This window comes from Muntiacus reevesi, chromosome 9 (assembly GCF_963930625.1).
Source record: "Muntiacus reevesi chromosome 9, mMunRee1.1, whole genome shotgun sequence".
NCBI classification, from domain to species: domain Eukaryota; kingdom Metazoa; phylum Chordata; class Mammalia; order Artiodactyla; family Cervidae; genus Muntiacus; species Muntiacus reevesi.
The window spans coordinates 85,619,874-85,632,371 of record NC_089257.1 but is presented as its reverse complement, the minus strand read 5'-3'; the positions used below and the strand labels follow the sequence as shown (position 1 = coordinate 85,632,371).

Below are 12,498 nucleotides of genomic sequence, written 5' to 3'. Positions count from 1 at the left end.
TAGTGGAGGTGTGGAATTTAAGTTGAGCTATTTCAAATCCTGAAAGATGATGCTGTGAAAGTGCTGCACTCAATATGCCAGCAAATTTGGAAAACTCAGCAGTGGCCACAGGACTGGGAAAGGTCAGTTCTCATTCCAATCCCAAAGAAAGGCAATGCCAAAGAATGCCTGAACTACCACACAATTGCACTCATCTCACATGCTAGCAAAGTAGTGCTCAAAATTCTCCAAGCCAGGCTTCAGCAATACATAAACCGAGAACTTATATATGTTCAAGATGGATTCAGAAAAGGCAGAGGAACCAGAGATCAAATTGCCAACATCCATTGGATCATCAAAAAAGCAAGAGAGTTTCAAAACGACATCTACTTCTGCTTTATTGACTATGCTAAAACCTTTGACTGTGTGGATCACAATAAACTGTGGGAAATTCTTAAAGGGATGGGAATACCAGACCACCTTATCTGCCTCCTGAGAAATCTGTGTGCAGGTTAGGAAGCAACAGTTAGAACTGGACATGGAACAACAGCCTGGTTTCAAATTGGGAAAGGAGTACATCAAGGCTGTATATTGTCACCCTGCTTATTTAACTTAGATGTAGAATACATCATGAGAAATGCTATGCTGGATGAAGCACAAGCTGGAATCAAGATTGCTGGGAGAAATATCAATAACCTCAGATATGCAGATGACACCACCCTTATGACAGAAAACGAAGAAGAACTAAAGAGCCTCTTGATGAAAGTGAAAGAGGACAGTGAAAAAGTTGGCTTAAAGCTCATCATTCAGAAAACTAAGATCATGTCATCCTGTCCCATTCATGGCAAATAGATGGGGAAAGAATGGTAACAGTGACAGATTTTATTTTGGGGGGCTCCAAAATCACTGCACATGGTGACTGCAGCCTTGAAATTAAAAGACACTTGCTCCTTGGAAGAAAAGCTATGACAAACCTAGACAGCATATTAAAAAGCAGAGACACTACTTTGTCAACAAATGTCCATCTAGTCAAAGCTATCATTTTTCCAGTAGTCATGTATGGATGTGAGAGTTAAGCTATAAAGAAAGATCAGTGCTGAAGAATTGATTTTTTTGAAATGTGATATTGGAGAAGACTCTTTAGAGTCTCTTGGACTGCAAGAAGATCCAACCAGTCCATCCTAAAATAGTCCTGAATAGTCATTGGAAGGACTGATGCTGAAGCTGAAATTCCAATAGTTTGCCCACCTGATGTGAAGAACTGACTGATTGGAAAAGACCCTGATTCTGGGAAAGATTGAAGGTGGGATGTGATGGGGATGACAGAGGATGAAATGGCTGGATGGCATCACCAACTCAATGGACATGAGTTTGAGTAAGATCCCAGAGTTGGTGATGGACAGGGAAGCCTGGTGTGCTCCAGTCCATGGAGTTGCAAAGAGTCGGACATGACTGAGCGAATGAACTAAACTGAAAACTTCTTAATTTTGCTAAAAGCAGACAGTTCCCCCAAGAGTAAGTGTCTTTTGCTCTTGATTTGTTAAAAAGTAAAAGCATTCACCTGAAAGTCTGAAAATAATTGTGGGCTTTGCTGTCTGGGACTCTATAATGCATATGCATATTATTTCTCATTAGGAATGCAGCTAAGTTTTAGAAATGTAAGTTTTCATTAATTTTTATTTTCCTATAGAGATATGAGGCACTTGCCCATGGAGGATATTATTTGTTTAGCAATTTCTTTAAAGACATTTAGAAAACATTGGAGACTATGTGTTTTCCATTCCCTTGTTAATGGGTCATGAACTTTTACAGAGATGTTTGACTCATGGCTCATTTACCTCTAATTTGTACAAGGGTTAGTGAAGTAAGTGCTTAGAAATTTATATGGGAATATATTCCATGGCAGAATACATAATCCTTTCCAGACTTTCTATGATGTTATCCCACTTAAAGAGTATTCCTGAGAATGTTTTAATGGCAACAGGGATCCCTAGCAACTATAGCAGTTAAAATGCACACACACACACGCACACACAAACACACACACACACACAATGCATATACACGCACATACACACCCAAGTGAATCTTCCAGTCTTAAGTCAAGGGAGCCAGTTTCATGGCTTATTATTCTTGTTGACAATAAGTTGCTTAAAATACCAAATTTTATCAAGATGTTTCCAGAGTAAATTTAAACACTGCTCAGAGACCATCTATTGTGCTATGTGAGCTAGAAAGAGGGGGCATTGAGGCTAAGCATGGGAGATGAAATGGATTACTCACGGTTTGCATGGAAGATAAAAGGAGTTCATAATTTACCTATTACCATTATTTGTTGATATGGATATGATGATTTGGGACTTTGAACCAAGAAATTTAATGACTTATTTTGATATTTCCATTTATCTGGTATCATTTTAATAATTATAGTTCAGATGAGCTGGGTATTTTATGATCTTCCTGTTTTTGATTTGCAGTAAAGCAAATGACTATGATTTACCAAGTAATTATTTAGGAATATAGCAAGACTATGGCATAGGGGCTTAGCATGATATTTAGATACATGATGTCTTATAATCAGAAGTCTGTGTTCCTTCCATAAGGTTGTGTGACCTGTATTTCATAGCAATGCACTTTTTCTGAGTACACTGAGCTGTATGTCACTCTTAGGGGATATCCTATCACTCTCCATCAGTAACGGACCCCACTCTCACTGCGGATGCTTTGGACAAAACCATTGCGGAATTTGATACTGTGGAAGAGCTGCTCAAGCACTTCAATCCAGAATCATGGCAAGAAGATCTTGAGAATCTGTATTTGGATACCCCTCATCATCGAGGCAGATCATATCATGACAGGAAGTCAAAAGGTAAGAAACAGATACGGTTCTTCATAAGCAGATACAAGTGCTAATAGTAACAAGTAAGAATTTGCAATGCAATATAATTAATACACTTAAATCAGATGAGTACTGTTAGCCCATTCTTATTTATCTTTTCACAGCACTTTCAAATGATATTCTGTGTTTTGCCCAAACTGTGTTGTTTGTATGGGACTAAGAAAGACTTGAGTCAGTCAAAGTTTGGAGCTAGAAAAGACCTTATAAAATAATCTGGATCAACTTTGTGCTTCTTGGCAAACAAGGCATTTTTAGTCCCACCATAAATAGTAGAGGTGACCAAAGTCAGGGGAGCTGGATAACTCTCCAATGGCTGCATGGCAATGGAGGAGAAAGGAGAATCCTGGTCTCTTGCCTCCAATGGCAGTGCGTGTATAACAGTCCCCTGTGCCTCTCTGATGGATGTGGGTGTTGAATTAGCCCAGGACTCAGTCAGTGTTCGCAGGAGAGGCTCCTGGTAAAGCAGTGGTCAAATCTCTGGAAGATTCCAACTCTGCTCATCCAGTGTCCATTCCAAAAAATTTTATAAGGTCCTACCATAGGCTTGGCATCCTTGGTAGTTCATTGGATGTAAAGGTCCCAAGAAAGAAACAGAGATCTGGGATATTTTGCACAAGTGTGAGGGCACACATGCAGTTGGAAGGTTCAGAAAAACACAGTGAAGGGAGGAGAAAAGAATATTCAGGCAGAGTTAAAACATCAAGAGTTAAAACCATAATACTTAAACTCTTCAAAAATAGGATGCTGCATCTGGGTAATATGATTTTAGGATTGGAGTGTTTATTTGAATGTTTAACTCAAATTAATAGAGAAATAATTTGTAATTACCCTTATTGAATAAAAGTATAATTTCTAGTTTGTTATGTTCTTGCTTCATTTGATAAGATTTGTTATTATTAACATTTTCTTTGGAAGTCTTATAAGGCTGACTTGCATCAGAGATGTAAAGATATTTAATACAGTACAGCCTGTTTCTTATACTTTGTAATAACAGAGGTCCTTTTAAAGAGAAGGGATAGGCTGCCCACTCCAGTATTCCTGGTAGCTTCCCTGGTAGCTCAGATGGTAAAGAATCCACCTAAAGTGCAGGAGACCTGGGTTCAATTCCTGGGTTGGGAAGATCCCCTGGAGAAGAGAGAGGCTACCCACTCCAGTATTCTGGCCTGGAGAGTTCCATGTACAGAGGAGCCTAGCAGGCCACAGTCCATGGTGTTGCAAAGAGTGGGACATGACTGAGCGACTTTCACTTTCAGGAATTGTGAACCTGGGCCCTTTTGCAGATAATGTTTGTGTTGGTAAGGGCAATCTGTTAGAACATGTAGTCTGAAATGACTAATTAGTTAACTCCTGCCTAAATCTGCTACTTATGGCTTAGGTCGTAATCTTATATACTTAAATTGCACAGCTAAGTGGGGACAACAGAGTCACTGGTGGCCCTGATGTTATGGAGATATGCCCCATGCCTGTGTGAGTGCTAAGTCACTTTAGTCATGTCCAACTCTGTGACGCTATGGACTGTAGCCCACCAGGCTCCTCTGTCCATGGGATTCTCCAGGCAAGAATACTGCAGCGAGTTGCCATTTCCTTCTCCAGGGGATCTTCCCGACCCAGGGATGGAACCCAAGTCTCTTGCATCTCCTTCATTAGCAGGCAGGTTCTTTACCACTAGCGCCACCTAGGATGTTGCATGCAGGACAGTGTAACTCTCAAATCAAATTTCCTCAGCGCTCACTTTGTATCCAACTCAAAAAAGAAAATGCTTTTTTATAAGGCATTGCTGTCTTTGAATCTCTACTAGGTCAACTTGATGGAGAAGGAAATGGCAACCCACTCCAGTGTTCTTGCCTGGAGAATCCCAGGATGGGGGAGCCTGGTGGGCTGCACAGAGTCGGACATGACTGAAGCAACTTAGCAGCAGCAGCAGGTCAACTGGAAAGAAAATAAAATATTCACGATGCTTTGAGAACCCCAGGAAAAAAAATATTAAAATGGCATTGGACAAAGAAATGATAAAACTTGACTATGTCTTCAAGTATCTTAACCATGACAACTATTTGAGGGTCAGCCCTACTTGACACCTACTTTTTTGAAATACTAAAATTTAAAAATCACCTAAATTCATTACTTATTTTTCCGCAGACATTATGTTGAGTTAGAGGCAAGGCATCTTGGTTCAAATCCTAACCCTGCCACTTACAAGTTGTGTGGTTATTTTCAGCTCATCACTGGTTCTTCCTGAGCCTCAGTTTCCTCACTGGCGATGTGGGTATGATAATACCTGCTTTCAGGGATTGTTAGCGGTGCCATCCAGAGCACCTGACACACAGCACTTGCCAAGAGACGTTAACCAGCTGTGGTCACTGAGATTCTGAAGTGGCCGCTTCACTTCCTTTATGGAGCCCTTATTGCCCCTTGTTGTCTCTCTGTGAAGCCCACCACTCCAGACTTCTCAAGCGTGGAGTACTTGAGATGCTACAGCATTTATTTATTCTACTACTGCATTGCTGTTGTATCTCTGTATTTTCTCTAAGGGGGCTTCCCTGGTGACTCAGATGGTTAAAAAAAAAAAAAAAATCTGCCTGCAATGCAGTAGACCCGGTTTGATCCCTCGGTTGGGAAGGTCCCCTGGAGAAGGGAATGGCAACCCACTCCAGTATTCTTGCCTGGAGAATCCCCATGGACAGAGGAGCCTGGCTGGCTACAGTCCATGGGGTTGCAGAGAGTTAGATATGACTGAGCAATGTGAGATCCTAGGACCTGGTTGTATCAACTGTGGCTGAATGTTAAGTCACCTGGGGAGCTTTAACAAAATACAGGTGCCTGGTGCTGTCACAGTCACACGGACTCAGAAACTCTGAGGGTGAACCTGGGGCATTGATATTAGTTTATGGCTCCTAGGAGATTGAGAAGATCCCCTGGAGAAGGGAAAGGCTACCCACTCCAGTATTCTGGCCTAGAGAATTCTATGGAGTCACAAAGAGTAGGATCCAACTGAGCGACTTTCACTTTCAGGAGACTGAGACCGATCCTCAGAGGCACTCAGGGCTGAGGGATTGTTCATCCTCTATCTTCAGTAAATTGGTACGATCTCTGACACATTGGAAAAGACCCTGATGATGAGAAAGATTGAGAGCAGGAGAAGAAGGGGGTGACAGAGGACAAGATGGTTGGATAGCATCACTGATATAACGGACATGAGTTTGAGCAAGCTCTCATTCTCGTCAGGGAAGCCTGATGTGCTGCAGTCCATGGGCTTGCAGAGTCAGATATGACTTAGTGACTGAATATCTGTAACAATGGACACCTTTTAGCTGCTCAATTAACATTTGTGAAATTGGAGATATTAATAATTTGGTGTATTTCTAAAGTTTATATAAACCCACCCCATAGAGTTAGGCTTGAGCCTTTATTAAGAATGCCTTTGGTTACTGAAATAACCTTGCTAGAGTATTCAAGGCGACTTTCTGCTGATTTCTGACAGAGTAAATGTCTCTCCCCTGTTGGCTTGGATTCCATCTCTCGATCTCTTATTTGAAATGGCCCTGAGGCAGATCTGTACCCTTTCATTGAACACTGGCAAGTCACCGTTGTCTCTACGCTTGTATAACTGTGCTGGTTTAATTGTTTATCACTCCCCTGATGCTGAACCGCCTGTGTGTATCACAGAAGCAGAGGAAGTCACGTTTAGTATTTCAGCTGTTCTTGTCAGCTTTTGCAGCTTAAAAATATAAATCCATGGTTCTTATTGTGATGTATAAGAAATGGGATAGTGAATAAAAGAGTGAAAACCAAAAAATAGTTATAGATGATGGAGGTCCGTTAGGTGTCAAATAAAATATGCACTTCATAGGATTTCTAAAACATTTTCTACTACTAGTATTTGTTGCTGTTGTTTAGTCGCTGAGTCATGTCTGACTCTTTTCGGTCCCCTGAACTTTAGCCTGTCTGGCTCCTCTGTCCATGGGATTTCCCAGGCAAGAATGCTGGAGTGGGTTACCATTCCCTTCTCCACGGGCTCTTCCTGACCCCGGATTGAACCTGCATCTGCTGTATTGGCAGACTGATTCTTCACCACTGAGCCACCTGGGAAGCCCCTATAATAATCTTTTAATGACGATGTGTAGAAACAAACTTGTCATTTGTGAATATCTATTGAGCATCCTTTTTCTGATTTGCCCAGACTGATCAAAAGTGGAATTTTTCATGATGTCAAATTTTTCATGATATCAAAGAATAAGATTCTAAAATTGAATGTGAATATATAGATCACAAAATTTTATAAACACTAAGATAAAATATAAATACACTAGGTGAAGTACTTAAATAGTATAAAAGAGTTAATATATTTAAATTAAATTTTATGCTTTGCTTCTACTGTTATTTGAAGGGAGATGAGGTGACAGTGATGTTTTATTTCTCCTTAAGAAGAGACTTGAAAATGGTAAGTATGAGGATATTAAAAGTTTAGAGAGAAGAGGGAGGGAAAGGAGACATAACACTGCCAAGTACTGAAGCCAGAATTTCAGCTAGAATTTCACTTTTTTTCAAATTCACAAGTAATAGATAAGCAAAAACTTGTCTGTAAAAGCTTCTGGACTGATAATATTAGGACAAGTTAGTATATCCAACTTTCAGTTTCCTAGGGGGTAATGGAGAAAAGGGTAGCATGGATAATTGAAATCTATGGATAACTGCATTTCCAAAACCCAATTTTTGCCAATAATTTCAACCTTACAGCTGCTCAAAATTTTAAAATAAGTAATTTGAAATTCAAGTTGCATTTATTTCTTTTGATGAACATGCTGATAACAGCAAATTTGCACATAATTAGGTAAAAAATTATATGGATGTTCTACAAACCATGTAATAACTCTCTGAATCCTTGCATGACCACTATGTGCCTATGCCTGTGTTCAGTCACGAAGCCATGTTCGGCTTCTTGTGACCCCATGGACTGTAGCCCGCCAGGCTCCTCTGTGCATGGGATTCTCCAGGCAAGAATACTGGAGTGGGTTGCCATTTTCTTCTCCAGGGGACCTTCCCAACCCAGGGATCAAACCCAGGTCTCCTGCATTGGCAGGTGGATTCTTTACCACTGAGTCCCCAGGGAAGTCAAGGAAGCACGACCACTGAAGTTAACAGAAATTATACTGTGATTCCTTGAAAACAGAAGTCCTTTGAATTTATGGGCAGTGTGTATTTACTCAAGTATATAGCACAAAATCTGACATCTCAACATGAAAAAGCTGTCAGTCTTAAACTCTACTGGACTGGGCATTGAGAAGTGACTTATGGGAATTAACAATGTGAGATCCATTTTTTTTTACTTATTCCAGGAGAGCATGACTTTCCTGAATTATGTTGTGTTTGTGTGGCTGAGCTGGTAAAGAATCCGCCTGCAGTGTGGGAGACCTAGGTTGGGAAGATTCCCTAGAGAAGGAAAAGGCTACCCACTCCAGTATTTTGGCCTGAAGAATTTCATGAACTGTGTAGTCCATGAGGTCGCAAAGAGTCGGACATGACTGAGGAAATTTCACTTTCACTTTTGCCATAGAAAACCCAATAGTAATAAGGAAACCTGTTTTCATAGTTTGTGTTGTGATTGAAATATGGATATAATTGTTGAGGCGTTCCAACTTAGTAGTTCTGAACAACAATAATGCTTGACAAAAATACATTTTCCCCAAAGATTTGCCATTTATTGATACATGAGCTGAATTTGATGTGCACTCCTCTTTAAAAATCAGTAAGTTAATATTGAGTGCATCAAGCATACTAATATTAAATTGATTCCAGAAGATGATTTTCACAGATTCTAAATGGTTAGATGTTGTAACTCTGGGACAGTTAGCAACCCATTCCCCAGGATCTTATATCAATTCTGTGATTTCTTACATGATGTTATTTTTCTATAATATCTAAAACACTTTTTAATATTAAAACAATTTATTGGTAAATAACTGGCATAAGAAGCTGAGGATTAAATTAAATAAATATGTTTTTCATATAAAATGTTAGAACTGGCTCCGAATTCTTTTAGATGCAAATATCTTTCATTTTTAAATTAGTCACTTAGTGTTGTTTTTTGTCATGCCCTTGCATACTAACTAGAAAGAGGTAACTTGCTCTTTCAAAAATGATTTATAATGTAGGAAATAATTTCAGTGTATTAAGATATGAACATTATTTTAGAAATGAGCTAGTCAATGTAAATCAAATGCTTACAACTTTCTATTTGCCTATTTGATATCTGAGTAAGAATTTGCAGAAAGTCCTTGACTCTATGGATGAATTGGGTAAGGCAGTCTTGAGATATCATTCTTCTGCAACTATCCATAGGTAAATTAAACAGGAGTACAAGAGACATTAAGTCAAATGGATTTTTCTAATTTCTTATGTTCAGTAAGGGCTAACTTCTTTGGGTTTCCAGAACAATGTGGTATGTGCCAAGTAAAAGCTTTTTTGTGTTTTATCAATATTAAAATTGTTTACCATAAATTTGATAGAAATAGAGCAAAAAGAAAGACTGTGGTAGTGGGAAGAGCACAGACTTTGGAGTCAAGTAAATTTACAATAAAATCCTAAATCAGTTCCTGATAGTGGCAGTGGAGAAGTTATATGCAGACCTCAGCATTTAGGAAAATAGCTAATTACAACCCCTTTGCAAAGTTGTATTAAGCTTAATAATAGCAGAGCATCCAGCTCCTAGTAGGCCCTCAATAAATGCTGGCTACTATTATTATTTGAATACAAAACTCTGCATAGAACCAAGGCATTTCTGTGGACCCTGTTCTCTTCCCTGTATGGCTTTAAAAGTCTGGAGAGCCTCCTATGGGACTATCCAAAAATTGTCATATTTAAGTATCTGTATAATCAGTACAATCATAAAAATTTTACAAAATAAATTCCAAGTACTCAACTTTTCTATGACACTATTTACTGAGAAATTTCTGGCACCATTTTGCTTTTAAGACATTTCCATTTTTTTTTTCCATTTATTTTTATTAGTTGGAGGCTAATTACTTTACAATATTGTAGTGGTTTTTGCCATACATTGACATGAATCAGCCATGGATTTACATGTGTTCCCCATCCCGATCCCCCCTCCCACCTCCCTCCCCATCCCATCCCTCTGGGTCTTCCCAGTGCATCAGCCCTGAGCACTTGTCTCGTGCATCCAACCTGAGCTGGTGATCTGTTTCACCCTTGATAGTATACTTGTTTCAATGCTGTTCTCTCAGAACATCCCACCCTCGCCTTCTCCCACAGAGTCTAAATACACTATGGAATATTACTCAGCCATCAAAAAGAATTCATTTGAATCAGTTCTAATGAGATGGATGAAACTGGAGCCCATTATACAGAGTGAAGTAAACCAGAAAGATAAAGACCAATACAGTATACTAACGCATATATATGCAATTTAAAAAGATGGTAACGATAACTCTATATGCAAAACAGAAAAAGACGTTCCCTTTTTAAAGCTTAGTTTTTAGGCCTTAGCCACTCTTTGTAACCCATATGATTTGTAAGTATCTGGGTGCCCTACTCACTCAGTTTGCCTGCAGCATTAATAAAAACCACATTGTCTTATATAGTGCTGCATGCGTCTATGAGGGCACACACATAAAAGTTTGAAGAAAAACTCAGCCCAGGATCAAGGACTTTTTTTGCTTGTTTATTCTCTTAGTGCCAGCGCAACCTCTGCTTTTCTCTGATAATGGTTGTCTGTCTTTGTGGATATCCTAAGCCCACTTTCATCATCAAATATTCCTCACATCTAGGCATATGACTCAGGTGCAAATTGATTGGAAAATCCATTTCACAGTAGAAAACCATAGGTGACTTTTAGTATCTTGGTGGACAAACGTGCCTTTTCCACGACGGTCACTCCCGTTACTGTGAGTGGATTTGCCTTGCCGTTCCTATACCAGTTTTTACCTGTGCGGCATTGAGGAACCCTGCAGTATCCTTGGGCTCAGTGCTCTGATGGACTTAAGGAGACAGCACACCCTTCCTAGAACTCACACATGCAGAAGCTGCTGGTGCTGGGAGATCTGGCTCGCTAAGTGTCTTAACTTGCAAGGACTATGCTTCAGTGCTGTGTCTCATTGAATTAAGCTAAACACACATCATTGCTTTCTGACACTGTGATCAGAGTGAGCATGATCTCCCTTTCCTTAGCGATCACCAGTTGCAGAATCTGGACTACTTCTGATTTTAGGTGATTCTTTTCTTAACCTTATTTCGTTGATCTCTTTTACTCATTTCAACATTAATGTGAGGCATACCTACTGGGAGCTGAGGGTTTGGACCTCACTTCAGACACTTTTAACTTGTTCAGGCTTAATGAATTTCTTGGCAGGAGAGTACTGTTATTCCCATTTTATCTAATAAAAGGAACAAATGCAGAAGTGTTTATGAACCTGAGCGTGTTGACTGCAAGGTCAATGCTGTGAGGGACCCAGTGGTGCTTAAAACTCAGAGACTCATAGTCTAGTAAATGAGAGAAAGACATACATTTAAAGGTCTCCTTGATTCTTATTCATCTCCTAACCTTGTTCTTATTATTCATTTTATAGATCTATTTTATACACCCCCCACTAGACTTCAGAGAATTGCCTTATGACAGTGTCAGCTGCTTTCATGCCTAATCCAATACCTTGTATTCACCCATTCATTTTCCAGCATGTATTTGTCAAATGTCTACTATATGTCCAGTGACTGTAGGCAAGTCACTCAACTCCTCTGCATCTCAGTTTCCACATCCATCAGATTAAAAAAGTAGTCTCTAAGATGAAGGTTTGTTATGAGAATTCCATGAGACTTGAGTTTGTGAAAGCATCTCACATAGTACCCAGCACATAGTAGCTGCTCAATAAATTTCCATTCATTCACCACTTAACAGTTTTTTTAACCCTGACAATTAGGAATTGTTTGACTGGGAATCTTTTACTATGATTTAGGTTAATTTCTACAAATACAAGTGGTGAATGTTTCCATTCTTGAGAAATGAAACCAGCAAATGGAGTCATGAGATTCATGATTTTGAGTTTAAAATACCTTGATATTCCCTCATTAAAAGTTATAAAATAATTGTTCTTTCCAGACTCATTTGCACTTGAAAACTGGGTTGAAATGTGGAAACAGTTGTCACAATTAAGTGCTAATTTATAGAAGTTGGAATCTGAAAATCACAATCAGGATGTAATGCTCATAAAGATGAATAGACTGCCTCCTAGGAAATTTATGAACCTTAAAGAAGGCTGAGAGCCCCTCGTTTCTTGGTATAAAAATACTACAATTATTCATATACTCCCTTACCTCCCCCACTACCTAAAGCACCATAAATCTGGTCTTGTAATATCAAAGTCAAGTTTATAGCACTTTATGTAGCAGGCTGTGGGACTATCACCCATTTGGCAAAAGACATATTCCTGAGCACCTTGAGATGTATATCAGAGAGCCAGCCTCCTGGACACCATCCTTCACCCCATGTAAAAGATGTGGAAGAGCTATGTGGAAAAGCTTCTAGAGCCCATGGGTCTTGGTGCCAATCTTCATGCATCACAGTTCATCTGTCATTGAGCTGGTTCTAGAATCCTAGCTGTTCAATTCTA

General features: G+C 39.4%; 1 protein-coding gene across 2 annotated transcripts in view; it reads left to right on the top strand.

The window, feature by feature from the left end:
- The window catches only part of PDGFD (platelet derived growth factor D), a 263,650-nt gene that overhangs the window by 231,083 nt on the left and 20,069 nt on the right, over positions 1 to 12,498 (top strand). For both annotated transcript variants that reach the window (XM_065945262.1, XM_065945261.1), the window contains exon 5: positions 2,650 to 2,848. In XM_065945262.1, the coding sequence (XP_065801334.1) occupies positions 2,650 to 2,848 (199 nt within the window). The remainder of the gene's footprint in view (positions 1 to 2,649; positions 2,849 to 12,498) is intronic.